The 21,502-nt window shown below is 42.0% G+C and overlaps 1 protein-coding gene across 3 annotated transcripts in view; it reads left to right on the top strand.

Annotated features, from left to right (window-relative positions):
• INTS6 (integrator complex subunit 6) overlaps window positions 1-21,502 on the top strand; it is a 34,867-nt gene that overhangs the window by 7,934 nt on the left and 5,431 nt on the right. For 2 of the 3 annotated variants that reach the window (XM_063428824.1, XM_063428817.1), the window contains 8 exons: window positions 1,756-1,845; window positions 6,814-6,994; window positions 10,993-11,118; window positions 12,440-12,594; window positions 19,265-19,417; window positions 20,435-20,567; window positions 21,030-21,124; window positions 21,228-21,338. In XM_063428824.1, coding sequence (XP_063284894.1) covers window positions 1,756-1,845; window positions 6,814-6,994; window positions 10,993-11,118; window positions 12,440-12,594; window positions 19,265-19,417; window positions 20,435-20,567; window positions 21,030-21,124; window positions 21,228-21,338 — 1,044 coding nt within the window. Of the gene's footprint in view, window positions 1-1,755; window positions 1,846-1,953; window positions 2,045-6,813; window positions 6,995-10,992; window positions 11,119-12,439; window positions 12,595-19,264; window positions 19,418-20,434; window positions 20,568-21,029; window positions 21,125-21,227; window positions 21,339-21,502 lie in introns of those variants that run through there. The other variant, XM_063428830.1, reaches the window with a different exon arrangement.

The raw sequence follows: 21,502 nt of genomic DNA, 5'->3' as shown, positions 1-21,502 counted from the left end.
TAAAATCAAACCAAATTTAAATAGATAACAATATGTTGGAGCAAAATGTCATCTGACAAAAATAGCTTAATTTAGCATGAGGTTTATTGTATCAAAACATTCTTATGTATGTTTTCTGTGCTTTATACCATTCTGTTAAGTTAAAGAGGCTCCTAGATTCATCGTGTTGTGTGCTGTGGTTTGCATGTCTGTACTTAGGTGTGAGATTTGTCATGCTATCACCAGGGGGCAGACTAATGCATTCCATTTGCATAGCGTACTAGCTTGTCTGTCTGAAGAATTATGCATTTCTGCAATATATGCAGACAGGATGGCTTTCCCCCACCTCTCAACATTTAATGCCAAATGTATATTAGATTCGAAGATGCGTGATTTTTTTTGTTTAATATCTTGGACAACATAGTTAATTTTAATACTGAAGTAGAACATTGGTTTTACTAATTATGCAGTGGCAGTTAAAGGGACACTATAGTCACCCAGACCACTTCAGCTCAATGAAGTGGTCTGGGTGCCAGGTCCCTCTAGGGTAAACCCTGCCGGCTGTAAACATAGCCGTTTCAGAGAAACTGCTATGTTTACATTTGGGGTTAAGCCAGTCTCTAGTGGCTGTCTTCCGGACAGCTACTAGAGGCGCATCTGCAACGCTGGAGGCATATTATGCCTCCATCATGCAGAGTGTCCATAGGAAAGCATTGAAAAATGCTTTCCTATGGACACATTGAATGCGCGTGCGGCACTGCTCCGCTGACATCAGACGGGGGAGCTGACGTCGGCGGGGGAGAAGAGGTAAGGGAGCCCGGCGGTGGAAGGTGAGTAACTGAAGGGGTTTTAACCCCTTCAGCACCACGTGAGGGGGCACCCTCAGGGTACTATAGTGTCACGAAAACCGATTTTTGTTTTCCTGACACTATAGTGATCCTTTAATCTTACTAAGCAATTGTAGTATTTGTGAACCTCTATCAATGTTTATGGATAGAATATGAATATATTAAGATGTTGGGAAATGGTCAAATAGGGTATTGCGAATTTAAGTTTTACACTAGGAATAATGCCTGGGTTATCTCACTATGCAGTGTCTTTATATACAGTTCTGGTATTTTGGTTTGAAGTATTTGTTGGCCTTCGCCTGATTGAAATTACATTTATGACTTTACGTCAACACTGATATTTGCGGCTTGTCACGGTCTTGCAATGTTTTGGTGTAGAACCATTTGTTGGTTGATATAGGAGAAGACTCTCTACTTTTTACCCTTGGAGCGACTGTCCAATTTGTGACCAAACAAGACCATATCACTAGACTACAACATAGTGAGGCCTCAGGGAGGACCCATTTACATCCAGTGACGGCATATTTTTTCCCATTATGCCAGGGCTCATGAATGCACACTAGCTCTCTATTAACTCTATGATCCTAGGTCGGATAAGCAGTGCTTCTGTCCAGAGGACTTAAAGATGACCGTCCCCTATGAAGCAATTCTATCCCAAGGAGATATTTACTTATCTTAATGCATTACAAACAAATATACAGATAATGGTTCATTTCATCTGATAATGAAACGCATGAGCTGCATCTGGCTACGCAATTTGCTTTGATTGTGCACTTTTATTTGAACATTGCACACATTGATACTTTTGTGAGATCTATCTATCACACTCATCCCCCTCCCCCAAATTCCAGTCTTGGACACAAATCTGAAATGCTTTACAGATACAGGTTTTATATAATCTAAGAAATGAATAAATTTTCTCACGCAGGGAAGGAACCCTTTCTTCTTGGAGCCAGCAATAATTATTGCAATAACTGATGGAAGCAAACTGACCTCAACCAGCGGAATTCAAGATGAAGTAAGCTTTTCTGCAATACAATATTACTCTGTCAATTTATAAAAATTGCTTTATCTTTTTGATGCGGGCCATGTGAAATGCCATCAAGTCATTACATTTATCTTGTAGGCTGAACAGGCCACAGGTCGACCCTTCAAGGGCCGCAGGTTTCCCATCACTGCTGTGAAGAAACCACTTTATTTGGCTTCAGTGGATTAATGTAAATATCGATTTGTTTATTTGAACACAATAGTAACTTGGTATGTACCTCATGGCGTGCTTATATCCATTTTTAAATAAAACCAGACATAACTGTATGATGTAAAATGTGTGAATTGCTAATTTTATACAGCAAAGTAAAATGCATACAGGGTTGAACTACCAGTGACACAACTGGGCCATAGGGCTATCCCATTAAGTTTGTCCTGCAGCCTGACTACATTTATGTGAGATTAGCACTGTGTGGGAGCAGCATTGGCCCAGTGACTGACTTACTAGTCCATTGCCATGGTAAGAATGGTTAAAATGATGAGACCTGGGACCAAGGTAAAAAACAAATGCAGGGATGGTAGGAAGGAGCAACCAAATAGAGGTTTTTAAAATGGTAGAAAACAGAAATGGAGGTATATGTATTGTAAAGAATGCAAAATAGGGGACTGTCCTTGCTACAGGACTGGTGCTTGTCCTATAGAGAGAGATGCCCCACTGGGGATATAATATAAGCAAGTGAAAGAGGGAGAAACAATTTTTAATGTGCAATATTGGAAATTACAGAAGTTGGGGTGGAAAAATAACTGGAGATCTGGCTAGTCCAGGAACTCCAAAATATAAAACAAGTTGTATATCCAGCATTTATGAACCCCTACATCCATGCAAATGTTCTTACATCATTCAGTTGTCCCACTTAGCCTTGTGATGTAAATTATTGCAATTATAGAGGACACTGCCTCTAGTGAATGTCAGGCACTAGAGGCACTTCCTGCTTGCTAGATGACAAAAAAGTTGCCTATCTACTGGCCATACTCTTGCTCTGCATGAGAACATCCAGTCCTTTAAATCCCCACAAAGCACAGCATTCAATCAACCTCCCTCTGTCGGAGGAGGGAGCGCGCCATTCCAGCGCAGAGGAACATTGGGGTTTTTTTTGTTTTTTTTTTTAAAACCCTTCCAGTGCTCGAGGGATTTGTATTCCTTACACTAGAGAATACCTTGACTGTTCATACAATTCACAAAATAATGCATAAAGGTGATTATGAAAGTTACCAGTCTACACTTCTACATTGTGCATTTTGTTCTTTTTTGCACATTGTGAGAAATGGTATATACTAACTTTCAGTGTGTGGTAAGTGATAGGGGGAAGCAGTGTGCACTTCATTGATAAGGCTAGGGTTTCTTTAACCCCTTAAGGACACATGACGTGTGTGACATGTCATGATTCCCTTTTATTCCAGAAGTTTGGTCCTTAAGGGGTTAAAGCACTGTAAGGATTTAAAAAAACCTTTTAACTTACCAGATTCCAGCACAGACATGCCTCAGTGCTGGGTCGGTTCTCTGCCTCATCAGACGTCTGACGCATTTGCGACGTGTTAATAAGGCCCTATGGAGGTTTACTAACATCAGGCGACCAGAAGTCTCTTGGCAAGCAGTTAGTGCCTTTAGTGTCTGTCTGGCAGTATTTAGAGTTTCTCTAAAACTGCAATGATTTACACTGCAGGAACATTGCGTCCAGATCACTTCAAAGAGCTGAAGTGGTTGGTGTACCTATAGTGTCCCTTTAATCTTGGGACAGGACACAGTCCAGCCTGCATAAGATTTGTGGAGCTGCACTCAGACAGCAACTATTTTCACAGCTACTGTACTTAAAGGACCACGCTAGTGCCAGGAAAGCATACTCGTTTTCCTGGCACTAGAGTGCCCTGAGGGTGCCCCCACCCTCAGGGACCCTCTCCCGCCCGGCTCTGGAAAGGGGAAAGGGGTAAAAACTTACCATTTTCCAGCGCTGGGCGGGGAGCTCTCCTCCTCCTCTCCGCCTCCGTTCCTCCCCGTCGGCTGAATGCGCACGCGCGGCAAGAGCTGCGCGCGCATTCAGCCGGTCACATAGGAAAGCATTCATAATGCTTTCCTATGGACGCTTGCGTGCTCTCACTGTGATTTTCACAGTGAGAATCACGCAAGCGCCTCTAGCGGCTGTCAGTGAGACAGCCACTAGAGGATTAGGGGGAAGGCTTAACTAATTGATAAACATAGCAGTTTCTCTGAAACTGCTATGTTTATAAAACAATTAGTTAACCCTAGATGGACCTGACACCCAGACCACTTCATTAAGCTGAAGTGGTCTGGGTGCCTAGAGTGGTCCTTTAATTCAGCCATCTCCATTTCAGATATGCAGAGAGTAGCTGGGAAGGCAGAAACTGTGGAATTCTGCTACCTTGGACCACACCTAGTACATTATTAACCAACATGGAGGTGATCTAATAGAGGCAGCTGCTGCCTGGTAGTGTAACTTACCAATGTCAGGCTGATGGTACATCTATGCTGTTATTTAAAATCAGACTATTTTCTTTGCACGATTGGTTAAATGATTTGAAACAGATGATTTAATACAGTAAAATCTCAATCATTGCTCCATTTTATAATCTTCCCAAGTCTGATTTTACAGGTCATTTGATAGCCCACAATATATAGCGACTAAAGCATCGATATTACCAAATGAACATTATTTTGAATAATAAGTCCAGCAGCAGAGTTTCTACTTGGGGCTGGACTGGTGACAGTTGTAGCAGACAAACTAAAAGTTGCACATAGGGAAACAATAAAGGTGCTGCCGGTGCTGTCTCCGCTCCCTTTGTGACATCAAAATGGCTGATTTTTAGCCAATCCAATGCTTTCCCATTTGGCACAGGCACAATGCCGTTTTGGCCAATCAGGACCTCATAGAGATGCATTGAATCAATGTGTCTCCATGCAGAGCGTGGGCACGCTGAATGGCAGGGCTGCTTACTATGCAGCCCTGAGCCAGGAAGCCCCTCCAGTGGCAATCTAAGGAGTGGTCACTTGGAGGTGTCCCTAGGGGCAATGTAAACACTGCATTTTCTTTGAAAAGGCAGTGTTTGCATGAAAATGCGTGAAGGGAGCTTATTATACTTACCAGAACTGCATTGAGCTGTAGTTGTTCTAGTGACTATAGTGTCCCTTTACATTTTTAAAATGTATATAATGCATTTAAATAGGGATATGTTTGGTTAAGGAACTATTTTACTGAATTTAAGACTACACCACTGTTTTAGAAAGATTGCTAGTGGATCATTTTTGCCTTGTGTGTATATGGCCAACTATACTATTTATATGCTGGATAGCGGTCTCTTCTTTGCAGCAGTACTTTTTAATTGGCCTCATTTATCTAATCTTATAACTGTAATGTAATATATAATCTAGTTATGTGAAAGTATGTGGTCTTTGTTGAACTGAAGTGCTTACTTTTATGTTTTGCTATAAATTGATGTAAAGGAAAATAAATCCCATTTTAAGTTACAGGGAGGATGTAAAATACCTCTACAAAACAAATGTGCGCTTATTTTGAATTGTGAATCACAGATGTTTTTGGAGACTTTAAAGGGATACTATAGTCACCAGGGCCAGTGCATATTAATGTGGGGTTTCTGGTGTCGACAGCATGTTCCTACAGTCTTTTTTTTTTTTTTTTTCAATGTAAACCCTGCCTTTTCAGGCAGCATCTCTATTGGCCATTACTCACTGCCATTAGAGGTGCTTCTTGGGTACATTCAGTGTCTCACGTACTGCAAGAAGACCTTAAACGCTCCTCATAGAGCTGCTTTGATTCAATGCATCCCTGAGGAGATGCTGATTGGCGCAGCGTGGCATTTTTTTCTGAGCATGCGCAATTGCCTCCCAATGCATTCCTAATTGAAAGCATTGGATTGGCTGAGACCATAAAGAGTGATCTCAGCCATGGAGGAGGGGCCAGCCACGGCGATACCGGAAAGGGATAAAAGGTAAGTAACTTACCTTTTAACTCCACAGAGGGACTGGGCACCTAAACATTTAATCCAGCACTACACTTCCTTTAATTCCGTATTTTAGATATTTGTCCAATCCAGAAGCTATTTGTCTCGGCTCACTAAAGTTTAAGTAGCAGCTTTTAGCTAAAGCTCTTCATTTGTTTACATTGTATGTCACAACCAGTACTACCCATGTATGGAGTTACAATTTCTAAAATCAAAAGAATGTTGCACAGACAAAGCATAATCCTAAGCACTTGCGTGGCATTTAACTGAAGTTGCCAGCATCCTGCCAAATACTAAATAGTTTAAAGCAATGCTAAAATTGAGGCATGATTAAGGCTTTCCAGCCTTGCATAACTTGTTTTGGTGTACTAAAAGCATTTCCTTATAGCAGCTGTACCAAACTGCTTTCTTTTGTGTTTTTTCCTTCATTCCACTATCCTCCAATTAAATCCTCCTTTTATTTCTTCATGTTTTCATTCTTGCTTTGTTTTCCCTTTCTGTCATTGAGTTTGAATGTCTCCCAGGTCAACTGTTTGGTCTTTAACACTCTACTACTTCCATTAACTCTTATTTTGTACTGTCATTGTTAAACTTCTTTATTACATGCTGTCACTCACCAGCAGACTACTTCCTGACTGATTTTGCTGAAATTGGAATTGAGGCAGCTATTAATGTTACAAAATCACACTAGGCCAGGGGTAGGCAACCTTCGGCTCTACAGATGTTTTGGACTACATCTCCCATAATGCTTTTACAGCCATATTGCTGGCAAAGCATCAAGGGAGATGTAGTCCACAACATCTGTAGAGCCGAAGGTTGCCTACCCCTGCACTAGGCCATTGTTATTCAAGTCACCCACATGTGTCAAACAAGTTGTTAAATTATTTTTTTGTTATTTTTTTACTCAAATGTCATGTAATGCAAATATGTAACTGTGCCTAACTAAATGCAATTATAATTCCAGCTTCACTTGCCACTAAATTCTCCATTACCTGGGAGTGAATTAACAAAGGAACCATTTCGTTGGGATCAGAGACTTTTTGCTTTAGTCCTTCGTTTGCCTGGTGCCACCTCTGTAGAGCAAGAACAGATTACTGTCCAGTTAGATGAATCCTCCATTGCTCCAATGTGTGATGTTACAGGGGGTGAGTAAAATGGGGGCTTTTTAAATCCATGCAACAATTCTATAACCATTTACAGATGTGAATATTATTGACCTTTTAAAACTAAATACAATGAATTAAAAACAAAGTAAATTCTCATTATAGCACGTTTAACGATTTGTGGATGGTCATTTCTGTATCTGTTTTTAGAACCGGTTATGGTCATTTCTGTAATGCTGTATTTCAAGCCTGACATCTGCTTTAAATGTACCTGTCAAGATACACTTTTCTGGGGCTTTAAATTAAACATCAGTATATTTCATCTATACATTGTGCCAGCAGAAATACTTACAAATAATATAGAATTTCATTTTATACTCTTTTAAGGTTTGGTCCCTCCTACGTCTGCCCCGCTAAAGTCTGTAATGAATGCTGCTGCAAGACTGATTTTCCTCTCTAATCGGTCCCCTCACACCTCACCCATCTCAGTCTTTGCATTGACTTCCTGTATCCTATAGGAGTCAATTCAAAGTGCTAACCCATACCAATAAAGCACTGAACAATTCTTGCCCCTATTATATCTCTTCACAGATCCACAGGTATGCCCCTTCTCGGTCTCTCTGCTATGCCCGTGACCTTATCCTGTCCGCTGCTCGCACCTGTACAGCCAACTCACGCTTGCAGGACTTCTCGCAGGCGGCTCCCTTCCAGTGGAAAAGCCTGCCTTTCGCCATCAGACTCTCCCCTAGTCTTCAAGCGTTAAGAAGTGCCTTAAAACCCATCTCTTTAGGAAAGCTTATGGCCTCCCAGAGTAACCTCTACCTTACATACCTGTCTCTTGCTCTCTCCCAAAGGGCAGCACTGTGCTCTCTCCTCCAGCTATGCTTCACTCCCACCTTATTTGATTGCTATTTCCTGTCCTATTGTGTGTTACACCTCACCTCCTATAGACTGTAAGCTTGTTTGAGCGGGGTCCTCTTCAACCTATTGTTCCTGTAAGTTTTCTTGAAATTGTCCTATTTATAGTTAAATCCACCCTCTCATAATATTTTAAAGCGCTACGGAATCTGTTGGCATTATATAAATGGAGATGATGATAATAATAATCAATCCTCTGCGTTATGCCTGTATGCTAAGCACAGATTTAATCAGAGGATTCAGTGACTGGGAAAAGCAAGAGAACTCTCTCCCTCAGGCGACCCTCTGCTCCCTGTCATTGTATGTGTATAGGACTCTAATTGAAGCCAGCATGTCTGTGTTATCAGTGAGAATAGTGCCTTGCTTTGGAAAGTGTCTTGAAGCAGAGGGGAGTGTAATCATGTAACACCCACAAAGTATCAGAACGACCGCGCTTGAAAGAAGTTTGCAAAAAAGTAAAATGCACACTAAAAAAAGAAGGGAATGGCGGAGCCAGCGCCTGAGCGAGAGAGTCGCAGCTTTCAACAGCTCTGACACCGAGACCCGTTAAACTTGGTGTTTTAACCCTAAAAGCGAATTCTGGGACCAATTATTTGGACCTCCGGACTCCTTAAGACATGGGGAAAAAGACAAAAAAAAGCCGGGCTGATCCTACCTCCGGATCACAAGATATCGGCAACTTTCTACGCCCGACTCAAAGAAAAGAGCCCGCCAAGAAGGCGCCGCATGAGGCCTACACCACGCAATCCTCAGATGAGGAGAGCCTGTCCGACTCTGCCCGCGTTCCCGGCAGGACACTACACAAAGCCCCACAGTCGCACGATCTCTGAGACGCAGCTCCAGCCACAAAAGCTGATATAAAGACCCTGATGCTGAACATAAAAGCAATGTTTGACGCCGACATGGCGCTCGTCCACAGTGAGATCTCCGCGTTGTCTGGCCGCATGACAACGGCTGAGGAGTCCCTCAAGAGCACCAGGGTGGCACAATCAGCCACGGATGCATCGCTGGGGTCTCTCCAAAAACAATGCGCGACGCTGACGGCCCAGATGGCCGGCATGGAGGACAAGGCAAAGGCCAGAAACCTGAGAATCAGAGGGGTGCCCGAATCGGTCACTAACTTAGAGTTGCCGCACTACTGCAGGAGGCTTGTGGCTACGCTGCTGATCCCAAAGCAGGCCAAGCAAGTGGGGCTAGACTCCTGCTTCCGACTGCCTAAAGCTGCTAAAGCGCCAGAGGAAGCACCCAGGGACGTGCTAATCAAATTTAACCGGGACTCAGACAGAGGGACTCTGATGGGCGCCGCTAAAGGCTCCCCAACGGTGACCTTTGAGGGGGACACCCTGATGTTCTATAGGGACCTCTCCAGGCAGACTCTCACATGGCGCAGATCCCTCCGACAGGTTACTACACTGCTGCGAGAGAATTCAATCACGTATAAATGGGGGCTACACCGCCTCATTATAGAGCAGGCCGGCAAGACCTCTTACCTCTCCCATATCTCCGAGGCACCCAGCTTCCTCAGACCGCTAGGACTTACTCTCCCTACAGCACCTGCAAGTACCCGGCCGACGTGGAACGTTGAGGACATAACCCCGTTTGCGCCCAGAGACTTGGTCCCGAAGGCGGCAGGCCGTTGACCTGAGCTCATGGCCCAGCGGACTTACTACCCACTTTGACCCACACGGGTCGATAATACAGGACGTTGACCTGGACTCTCTGTTAAAGCCTAAGTACTTGTGTAACCACAGCAGTTTTATTTTACATTACTTTATGTTTAATTTTTGAGCGCATGTTTAGCCTTAGTTCATACCATACTCTCAATGTGGCACTACGATTCTAGCATTAAGCGTCAATGGTAGTCACTAACACATGCTCACTGGCTCCGTAAGCAAACAAGGTGAGATGATATTTAAGCCGTTTCCTCCCCACCATCAATTGGTTGTTCAGGCGGCCTAAGGCCACATACCCACGAGTTGTTAACTCTAAACCTGAGAGCCCTTTTAAATACTAAACCCCGACATCCTTGAGCAGGGCCCATCCAGCCGGCTCCACGCACCCTCATACCAAACGGCATTCTGGCTAACACTCAGGCAAGAGGTGTACTAGCTTAGATAACATAAATAAAAAAGGGTAGCCTAGCAAATGTGTAATAGATACCGTAAGACTTTTCTTGTTAATCTCATATGTGTTGTACAATGTGAATATATTACACTTGATGTATAGCTGATTTATACTCTGCATACCCACAAAAATAAAGAATTTAAAAAAAAAAAAGAAGGGAATACTACTTGCAGGGTGCTCCAGAAAGGGAGGGCCAATCCATGAAGACAATAAATGATAGAAAAGAAATATCTAGGCACACCTGAGTTTGCTTCTAAAAGGCACTCTTTTTATTTGAAAGGAAGTTGATAAAGGTTCTGAGGAGCCGAAACGTTGTCTCCACTTCATTGTTTCAACTAAAGACTGCCTTTTAGAAGAAACCTCAGGTGTGCCTGAATATTTATTTTCTTTGAAGTGCTGAAAAGAGGGGCAGCAGTGGCAGATCTTCATGTCCAAGGTTTTATATATATTTTTATATATTCGTTATGGTTAGTATAGTCCGTCCCTGCAGGTTTTCATCTAAACACTGCCTTTTCAGAGAAAAAAAAGCCATGTTTATATGAAAGCCTAGGGACACCTCCTGTGGCCGCTCCTCAAATGTTCTGCATGGAGATTTAATGCATCTCTGAGGAGATGTTGGTGTTTGGCCCCACCTACTTGACAATCTCAATTCTGATTATGTACGCTATTGTGTTGGAGCCACATGGCAATAATCACTATTCATATTTGGGTTTTATTATTGCAATAATTTTAAATTAACATTTTGTTGTGTTAAGAAAAAGGAATTCTTATACTGTCTAATGTAGATTAGATTTTACTTTAGTTAACTAGAAGACAGTGGACTGCTTACCCTTTTATGATTTTGACTGTACATTCAAAATAAGAACAAATTTAAAACTGAGAAGTTTTCTTATTTCAAAACGCAATTGAAACCCATGTTTTGTGTGGCTATTTATGATCAATTCTATGCACGTAAGGTTTTATTGCTCTTTATGTTCAATATTTTGTTTTATTTCTAGGGCGTTCATACTCTGTTTCCTCACAGCGAATGCTTAACCAATGTCTGGAATCATTGGTCCAAAAAGTCCAAAGTGGAGTAGTAATAAACTTTGAAAAATCTGGACCAGATCCTCCACCTCTTGATGGTAACTTAGAATGTAATTTTTATTTTTTTTAATCGCATATTACAGAATATGCATTTTATTTAAAGTAGTTCCATCACCTGAAACTTGCATTTCACCTATTAACTCTTCTCTTCCTCTTTCAGAATCTGTTCTTCTTTCTGATGTATTTCCCTTTAAAACAGAAGACAAAGCATGTGAAGTCTGCCTTCAGCTCCACCCATTGTTGAGATTACCAAGTGTAGGAAAAGTAGTTTTTATTATGTTTTAAAGAGACATACATCAGAAATGAGAGGAAGAGGAAGCAATAGGAGAGAAGTTTGAGCGCTACTTTAACAAACATTGTGGTGAATGCCCCATTGTAAAGTACTAAAATTGCTGATCAGATTTAGGGATATAGCCAATAATTGTCTCTCTAGCATTGCGCTTTGAAACTATAACCATGCTAGCAAAGTGTTTTCTGATAGTTTTACCATTGGCCCTGAACGAAGACCATTCTGTCCAATGAGAACTGTGTATGGACAAGGAGAGGGAATACATTTTTTCCATTGATGTTCTTGAAAAATGGTTGGCAACAATCAGCACTCCAGATGTTGTAGACAGCATCAGCCCTAATGCTGGCAAAGCATTAGGGGAGATATATCCCACATCTGAAGTGCCGGAGGTTGCTTAACCCTGGTCTACAAGATAGTGTTAGAGGGATCAGAGCCGATTCATCTCATTGAGAGTGCATAGTTGATTGATTTTTATTAAAATATTTTACCAAGGATACATTGAGATTTCTCTTGTTTTCAAGTATGTCCTGTATAGTTGTTAATGTAACAGACCAAACCTGTATTTCTAACACTATAGGTTTAAAATAACTGTTTAGATGTCCATTAAGTAGGTGTTAAACTCACCATTATGTCACGCGGGTGTCCTTGTGGTTGGACCTGCTCTTAAGCCACCTTTTTGGCTGAGATCCCATAGGACAAAAGCAATTTGGAGGCTTACACATGCAACGCTGCTCCAATCAGCATCTCCTCATATTTGGGGCCAGTACAAACCATTATCTGGAAATCTATTCATAAACAGGGCTATACATATGACACAAGGTCATGCATTTAGGCTGGAAGAAAGGAGATTTAATCTAAGGCAAACAAACTGTTTTTTTTTTTTTTACAGTAAGAAATAGAAGGATATGGAATTCTTCACCTGAAGAGGTGGTTTTATTAGAGTCCATAAAGATGTTTAAACAGCAATTGGATAAATACTTCCTGAAAAATAACACACAGGGATATCATTTCTAACATTAACCTTTAAGACTAAGATTAACCTTTATGTGCATGTATATTGGTGTTAATAGATGGCCTTCCAGACATGGTAAAACCAGTTGGAGTTCAACCTTGGCACAGCTGTCGAAAACTGATTTATGTCCGACCTAATCCCAAAACAGGAGTCCCATTAGGTCACTGGCCCATACCAGAATCTTTCTGGCCAGATCAGAATTCCCCAACACTGGTGAGTGTGGATTATTTATTTATGTGATTTTATTTTGAAATTGGTGAATGAGATTTTCCAACCTTTTTTGATTCAGTCCCCTTACTGACCATTACACAATGTATTGGGTCCCCCCATTCTAGTATTTAGCATCTTATGCTGCTGCTCCCTCCGTCACAATCTATTTAGTTTATGGTTTATATTTTGAGCCCGTTACGCTGTTTTAGGCATTATCTTGAGGTCTTGTTCTTAGTCAATCACTCATCCAAATGATATGTACTACCCTCAAAAATTCCTATTTTTGCTACACTTGTGAGGCTCTTGCTCATACCCTATTGCGCTTTAGTAATTGCCATTACTCGTCCGACTTCTATGTTCTCTTCCTTTTATGCATCTATTTCTTTGACCTTTATCCCTGTCCCTACACACTCTCTCCTATTAATTGTCTTCCTCTGCATTTCAATTATCCCATTGTTACTTCCTTCTCATTATCCACTACTGACCACCTCCACCTATTGTTACATTTTGTATACTACCATCCCCTGTCACAGAAGATGGAACCATGTACAGAGAAAGGATTGGGGGCACACCCGAGACCTGCATTTTGCATGAAAGGTGCTGCCACAGTGACCAAACTACATACATGAAAAAAATAATTGCGGAGCACTCAGAATGCAAAAAATACAACACAGAGAAGGTTTCTAAATTGCCTATCGAAGAATAAATATGGGGATTTAGTTCCACCATTTATTCTTTTTCAAGAAGATGGAACCATGACCGATTTATTGATTGAAAAACAAAACTTGTACTGTGGAGATCAGAGGCCATCTTATACACTTTCATAATATGCATTGTATTGGTGTAACAGGCATCGTCCCTGGTTCATCATCTACAGAAATATTCATGTCCATTCCAGTGTTAATTAACCGTATTTTTAAAATGTTGGTATCTTTCAGTTTTACAGTAACCTCAATGTTCCTGCCATGTAAAATCCCTTGGTCAGTTTGCCACAATTCTCAGTTTAGTGAATCAACTCTATGGCATCCTGCTTAGCAGAACTTGTAGATATTGATAAGTGTCATTTATTGGTGACATTACTTGTGCAATGTAGCAATGTTTATTTTATCTGGTGTGAAATTTTCCATCCTAAAATATGCAGAGCACCTTTGTTTATATTCAAATTCTTCAGTGTTGCATTTTTCATAATTTTAAAGCTGTGGTTTTACAACACCTAACTTTGATTCCAAGGATCGGTATAATCTCTTTTCAGTCCATGCTTGCAATTCATATTTTCCCTTCGTATAGTGGCAGTACTTACAAGTGGGATGTTCCTTAGGATTCTGGACAAGAAGCTCCCCCTTCTTTAGAATTTAAATGCTGTGCTCCGCCTGCTGCCTCCATATAAGCTGTAACTCAAAGACACTCACCAGTTCTTCTTGTCCCGGCAACGGGACGGACAGGTTCCCCCACAGTGCAGGTGGAGATTTGGTGCGTTCAGCACAGGTTGCTGACCGGGAGGTGAGTGCCCGATAGTTTCCCGGGCGGGAACTGAGCGGCAACAGTACTTCCGGGTTCGCGTTACGGAACGTGACCGGATACTGTCTTTTGTGTTTTTTTCTGACTGAGTTCCCAGGCGGTTCTCCTTCATTGCTCATTACGCATGCGCACAGTGGTGGAACGCACGCCCGGGAGGCTTTGCGTTCCACCAAACACAGAATCACGCTACTGAGCATGCGCGAAACGGTGTTTGGCGCCAAATTTAAAATTTGGATACATGGCTGTGCAGGACCTTCCTGACCCCAAGGGTGGGTGTACAATTCTGGTTCTCCGTGTCACCTGCCCTCCTACACGGATCTTAGGTGATTTAAGGTGAGGTTTAACTATTGAACTCTCCTTTTTTTTCCACCTTTTGTTTTTATGCATGCTTCTAGAATAAGTCCTATGTCTCCAGATAAGACAGATATAGACAAGATGTCAACTTCTGTTCCAAACACCACAAGTAAATCTAAGCACTTATGTTGTCTGGAATGTGCATTACCTCTACCTGACGGATGTCGCAAAAATACATGCAATCAGTGCGCAACGGATCGGCTAGTAAAAGCCGAGCAGACTGATATGGCATCCTTCCTGGGCTGGTTTCAGGAATATTTGTCCCAGACATTTGAAGCTATTCGGGAGAAACTGCCCACACAGCGTAGGAGGAATAGATCTCCTTCTGTGTCTGACGTCTCTTCGCCTTCGGATATTTCCAGCCTGGCTTCAAGTGTGGAGGAGGGGTTTCCACCAGAAGAGCTGAAGAAATTTATTAAAGAAGTGACGACGGCGGTACAAGAAACTGAACCTACCAAGGGTAAGGTTAAAGGTTTCCCAATGTCTCCTTAAATCTTGGATCTCCATCATAGAGGATGAAAGAATCTTGAAAGACGTACGTTCAAGTCAAGCTACAGTCTGGAGAAAAATGGGAAGATCTTCCTAAGTGGATGTTCAGATTGACCAGCTATCAAAGAAAACCACTATACCCATTGGCGAAGTCTCAGGGCTTAAAGACCCAATGGACGAACGGGCCGAAACTTCGTGTAGTAGAATATTCCAGGCCGCAGGATATCAGTGCAGAGCTGAATTTGCAGGTTCAGCGGTTCTCAGAGCTCAGAGCGTTTGGCTACAAGCCCTGGAAGATTACATTATGGGAAATCTGATACAGATCCTTCCCATCTCTTGTTCCTACTGAAAGATGAGTTTTCTTTGTTTATCAGCGAGGATTATGGGTTTGTCGTCAGTAGCCAGAAGAGCTCTTTGGCTACGAACATGGACAGCTGACTCTGCGTCTAAAGCACCCTTATGTGCATTACCCTTTGAAAGGAACTAAAATTTTTTTTTGGCACTCCTTTGGAAGACATTGTTAGACAGATGTCTGATACGAAGAAAGCCCTGCCTCTGGATTAAAGAACCCAGGGATATTAAAGTTTTCAGTACAAGGGTCAGAGGTCCTTTCGTTACCAGGGCGGTTTTGCAGGTTTCAAAAGCATGATGGCCTATGGCCATACCAGCCTGAAAATCCCTGATCTCGTCAGATCTCAGAAGCCATCCAGACTCGGGCCTGGTTAGTACTTGTATGGGAGACCAACTATGTACCTCAATTAAACAGCCAGTGGTCTTGACAGGAATCAACAGGCATGACAAAAGGGGAAGTTTTGACGCCTTCGGTTCTTCACCCAAGACTAGGAAAGAGTGCTTCATAGGTGAATTACAAGAACCATTTCAGAAGGTTACAGAATAAAGTTTCATCGAAACCACGTCCATCCTTCCTACGGTCAAGCTATCCATCAAGAGTAAACAAATTCTCTTCTTCTTTAAGAAATGTGGTAGAGAGGTACCCAAACGTTGAGTATTTCAGGGAGTTTACTCACGCCTTTTTTTCTGGTTCAAATACCAGATGGAATCTAGTAAACACCTGCTTACCATGACAGAAGTTCCGTATGGAACGTATTTTGTCTTTTGACACACATTTTTACAAAGGGAGATTACATGGCGGAGTTGGTTTAAATATGCTTATCTCCATGTACCGGTTTCAGAATCTAACCGGAAGTTCTCAGGTTTGCGGTTCTAGCAACACTGGCTTGTTGGTCTAGTGGTATGATTCTCGCTTCAGGTGCGAGAGGTCCCGGGTTCAAATCCGGAAGTGCCCAAGCATTCTTGTTTCAAGAAAGCAAAGGATTCTCCATTTACATTTAAACTCTTCCCTTTGGCCTGTCCTCAGCTCTTCGAGCTTTTACGGAAATCCTGGCATCCATAGCAGTGGTTTTACGTCTGAAAGGTATCTCGATTGTTCCATACCTGGACGTTTGGTTCCTGAAGGCCCAATAAAGACAACTGCTAAATCTTCATCTCACGATTACAATGAAGGTTTTAAGAGATCACGGTTGGATCCTGAACCTGGAAAAATCCAAGCTGACTGCGTCACGAAGTCTAGAGTTCTTGGGTCTTAGAGGAAATTCAGTCCCTCTCTCTTTTTCTACCATTAGTGAAACAAATGAGGATTTTTAAAGCCGTATCAAAGCTGCATAAAACCTAAGTTCAATCAGAGATGCTATGAGGTTCTAGGCCTCCTCGCTTCTGCAATCCCAGCAGTGGCCTGGGCAAAGGCAGAAGCAAAACCATTGCAATGGGACATCCTTTCCCAATGGACACGAAAACAGGAAGATCTAGACTCTCCTTCCACCTATCCAAAAGGGTGAAAGGACTCCTGAACTGGTGGAAACACAGAAGCAAAATCTCAAAGGGCCTATCGTTTGCTCAGAAACAATGGTTTATGATATCCACATATGCCTCCCAGATGGGTTGGGGCGCCCATCTAGCTTCTCAGTTCCGTCAGGGTCTTGGAACGGAGTGGAGTCAGGCGCTTCCTGAAGTTTCAGGGTTTAATGCTGTTTGGAAGGCACTGGTTTCCTTCCGTTCAGCCATCACAAATCAGGCTATGAGGATTCAGTCGGACGACGCCACTACAGTGGTTTTTTTCACCGGGGTGGCACGAAGGTAAAAGCTCTTCAAGAGCTCTGCTATCTCATATGTCTTGGGCTCAAGCGAATCTTCTCGCTATATCAGCTATCCATGTCAGAGGGTCTCTAAAGTTAGTTCAGACGGCCTCAGCCGTAGACTTTGGTCTCAGGCAGACTGGGCACTGTCAAGCTAAATTTTTTGGGCGCTGGGTTCACGCTTCGGCAGGCCGGAGATAGACCTGTTTGCCACAAGGAGATACAGGAAAGTTCAATGTTTTGCTTCTCTCCATTCAGGAGAGTACCCAGTTGTCCTAGACGGTCTATCGATACCTTGGACCTTCGACATGGCTTATGTTTTCCCTCCTGTCGCTCTTATACCACGGATTGTTCATAAGTAAGATGAAGAAGGCAAGTAATTGGCAGTCCTGCCCTTCTGGCCGAACAGGAGTTGGTTTTCGGAAGTGGAAAACTTGACAATCTCACGTTAGCATCTCCAGTCTCTTCTCAAATATTGGAGAATGTGACTCTCCCCGTGGAAACTCTGGATATTTTTCACCTGACTGCATGGTTGCTGCAAGGGTGATCCTTCAAGGCCATGGTCTCTCTGACCTTTATGTGATGTGTTGCTGTCTTCTGTCCGCTGGTCCACTTCGTAAATCTATTTCAGAGTTTGGATGAAGTTCAGAACCTGGTGTTCACTTCGAGGTTGGATCCGGCCAAAGCCTCTATCCCGGAAAGTCTTTCTTTTTTGCAAGATGGGTTTGAAGCCGGCCTGGGAGTTTTCGCTCAAAGGCCAGATTTCAGCTCTAAATCACTTCCTGGTTCGTGGCTTTGCCTCAAACCTGCTTTTTCTAAGATTTCTTAAGTCCATAAGGCTTAAGAGGCCTCCTAAGTAGTACCTTTCCCTACTTGGGATCTGTCTGGTGCTTCGAGCCCTTTGTGAACCACCATTTGAACATTTACTGGAGGTTCATATCAAAGTTCTTACCTTCAAGACGGTTTTCCGGGTGCCTATCGCCTCTGCTAGTTGAGTAGGTGTGATCCGAGCTCTCTCTTTCTCTCCGGAATTCACCTTTTTCATCGCGACTAGGTGGTCCTGCACACCAAGCCTTCTTTTTTGCCTAAGGTTTTTTCTGGTGCTGCAATTACCAACCTATTGTCCTACCGGGGTTTTATCATTTTCCTACGTCGGATCTGGAAAGAATGTGACATCTCCTAGATGTTGGAAGATCCCTGAAAATCTGTCTTCAGATGACTCAGGGATTAGATCCTTAGATCTATGTGTATTCTTTCATGGCGCTAACAGGGGTTGTGCTGTCTCAGGACCCTCTTTGGCCTGATGGCTAACGTATACAATCAGGTTGGCTTATCAATCCAAAGGGATTCCCCTTAGTTTCCCTTTCAAGGCTCGTGCCTCTAGAGCTATGACGACCTCCTGGGCTGAAAGAGCAGCCGCCTCACCTGAAGACATCTGCAAAACTGCTGCTTGGTCTTCCTTACATACTTTTATCAAGCATTGTAGGCTGGACGTATTCTCATCATCTGAAGCTGCTTTGGGCGTAAGGTGCTACAAGCTGTGGCCTGCTGAGTTCCCACCCTTTGTTGTTTGCAGGGGTCTTGCTATATCCCACTTGTAAGTACTGCCACTATACGAAGGGAAAAACAGTAATTTTACTTACCGTAAATTCCTTTTTTCTTAGTATAGTGGCAGTACTGGCTTTCCCTCCGCTTTCAAATAGATAAAATTCTATGCATCATTCGGTCTCCGTTTTGGTTCTTTTGTAGTACTGGTGAGTGTCTTTGAGTTACAGCTTATATGGAGGCAGCAGGCGGAGCACAGCATTTAAATTCTAAAGAAGGGGGAGCTTCTTGTCCAGAATCCTAAGGAACATCCCACTTGTAAGTACTGCCACTATACTAAGAAAAAAGGAATTTACGGTAAGTAAAATTACTGTTTTTCTTTACACCTCCAACACCTTTATTGCCAAATATCTGTTCCATTAAAGCCAAACTGGCCAGCATTGGCACTGCAGATGTTTAGTCAGGCAAATGTTTTTAGTACTATGGTTAGCCATTCCTGGAATCTCTGCTTCAAATAAAATTTGTTTTTGTTTTTTCTGGAATGGTCTGAAGTGACACTGACTGTGTTCAGTAGGTGTATGTTGACTTAATTTACACTCTTTGTCCATCTACAGCCACCTCGAACTTGTCACCCTGTCGTTAAGTTCTCATGCACAAATTCTGAGCCAATGGTTATTGATAAGTTGCCGTTTGATAAATATGAACTGGAGCCCTCACCACTGACACAGTATATTCTGGAGAGAAAGTCCCCCCATACCTGCTGGCCTGTAAGTCTTAACTCCTGTAATCTGCCTTTCTGTTAAAGTTACCATGTGCTGTACAAGTAAAGTAGTTATCTGTGACACACAGCAATTGTTTCTCATTTTGTAAAGAATGCTGTTAAAGCCACCCAGACCACTTTGGCTCATTGAAGTGGTCTGGGTGCAATGCCCTTTAACCCTGCAATTGTAATTATTGCAGTTTGTGAGAAACTGCAATAACATTGCAGGATTTAGACTGCCTCTAGTGGACTCCATAGCAAAGGGATGGCTTAATGCGCACCCGGCGTTCACTGCAGGGGAGCGAACAGGAGAAAGCTGCAAAGCTCTCTGGCTGTTTGACAGCCAGGGGTGTTCCTTTTTATTTGATTTACAATTTATCATAAATCTGCACTTTTATAAACTGGTGTTAAACTGATGCTCCTCACCTTAACGCTGGAATGTGGAGTAGTCCTTTAAGAACAAGCAGTTGAATTTTAGCAAAATTGCAGTTGGTACGAGTTTATGCAGCAGCTTTATTGTGATCAATGGACCTGAGTGCTGCCAAGTGCTGAACTAAATATCTCAAAGTTCTGATGTTCAGGAATTTATGGAAAAATGTTAAACGCTCATTGAAAATAATGGGAGCATTAGTGTGCCAATTCCTTGAGTCACCTCCAGCCCAAAGAGTCCCTTGAATGTGATGTAAGAGGCAGTTCATCCATACAAAATTGTAGGAGTTTGCTTTGGAAATGAGGTCCTGGAATATACAGATGTTTCAGTTTAGAAAACTTTTCACGCAATGTGTTTGACCAGATCAGTGTTGGTTATGAAATGTCTCCTTTACATTGTTACCAGTAAATGTCAGCACAGATTGAATGATATACTAGCCTGAAGTCTTTTTGCTAGGGGCTATAGTCTGTGCAACAGTTTCTGCATTCACTCACATGACATTCTGTGCTAACTTTTATTTAAATGCCTAGTGTTTTATTTTGTAATATTCAATATATTTCTGCGCATATTTTTTTTTATTTTTTCTATCCCAAGGTGTTTGTGACCAACAGTGCAAAATATAGTGAACTCGGTCATCCTTTTGGCTATTTGAAGGCCAGTACAGCCCTAAACTGCGTGAACCTGTTTGTGATGCCTTATAACTATCCTGTCCTCCTCCCTTTACTAGGTAATTGGCTGTATTGTTATGAAGAATGTGTGTGGGATTATGCCATAACAATGGCTGAATATCCCTTGTATAGCTTTTAAAGAGAACCGTCTCCAAACTTTTAATTCTTGGTGCCCACGCACAATGTTGTTAATAAAAAATAGTGCTTTTATAAACAGCTTCACTTTTTTTTATATTATATTAGATTTAACAAAACTTAATATTTGTATTTTTTTTCTCATTGTATTTTACATTTTTTTTTAAAGTAAAATTTCACTATAAAATCTGACCCAACATGCTGCTCAACCAGATAATCTAGCAAACTGCTGTCCATTTCATTAATTAAAATAAACCTTAAATTAATTTGAGTTGTCCTTTAAGTGTGGTTTTCATTTTGGTGTCTGTCATGGTTATTGCAAAATTACCAACTGGTGTGCTTACTACAGTCCTAATCCATAAATTAATTCTACCACTTTGTTTCAGATGAGTTGTTTAAAGTGCACAAGGCTAAACCCTCGCTAAAATGGAGGCAAGTGTTTGAAAATTATTTGAAAACCATGCCACCTTACTATATTGGGGTAAGTCAAACCAGGGTTCAGTTTTGTTCAGGCCTTTGTATTAGAAGCCCTTTTCTTCTAACAAAATATTCATGAATATAACTTGTATTTCTTTTTACTTCAGCCTCTGAAGAAAGCTTTAAGGGTAATGGGTGCACCAAACCTTATCTCTGAAAACATGGAGTATGGCTTGAGTTATGCTGTTGTCTCCTACCTCAAGAAACTTAGCCAACAGGTATAGTAACAGGACCTTCACAGCCCTGTGCAATGTGACTTTCAGCTTGGAAACTGGCATTTGGGTTGTTTTTTTGTTTTGTTTTTTTAATACGGAATGGTGAAAACCTTCCCTTGGTGAAATTCTAAATGCTAGAACAGGACACTGTATTTTGTTTTTGCTCA

The sequence above is a fragment of the Pelobates fuscus genome, chromosome 1 (assembly GCF_036172605.1).
Source record: "Pelobates fuscus isolate aPelFus1 chromosome 1, aPelFus1.pri, whole genome shotgun sequence".
NCBI classification, from domain to species: Eukaryota; Metazoa; Chordata; class Amphibia; order Anura; family Pelobatidae; genus Pelobates; species Pelobates fuscus.
The sequence above is the reverse complement of the archived record's forward strand: the minus strand, read 5'-3'. Positions and strand labels throughout refer to the sequence as shown.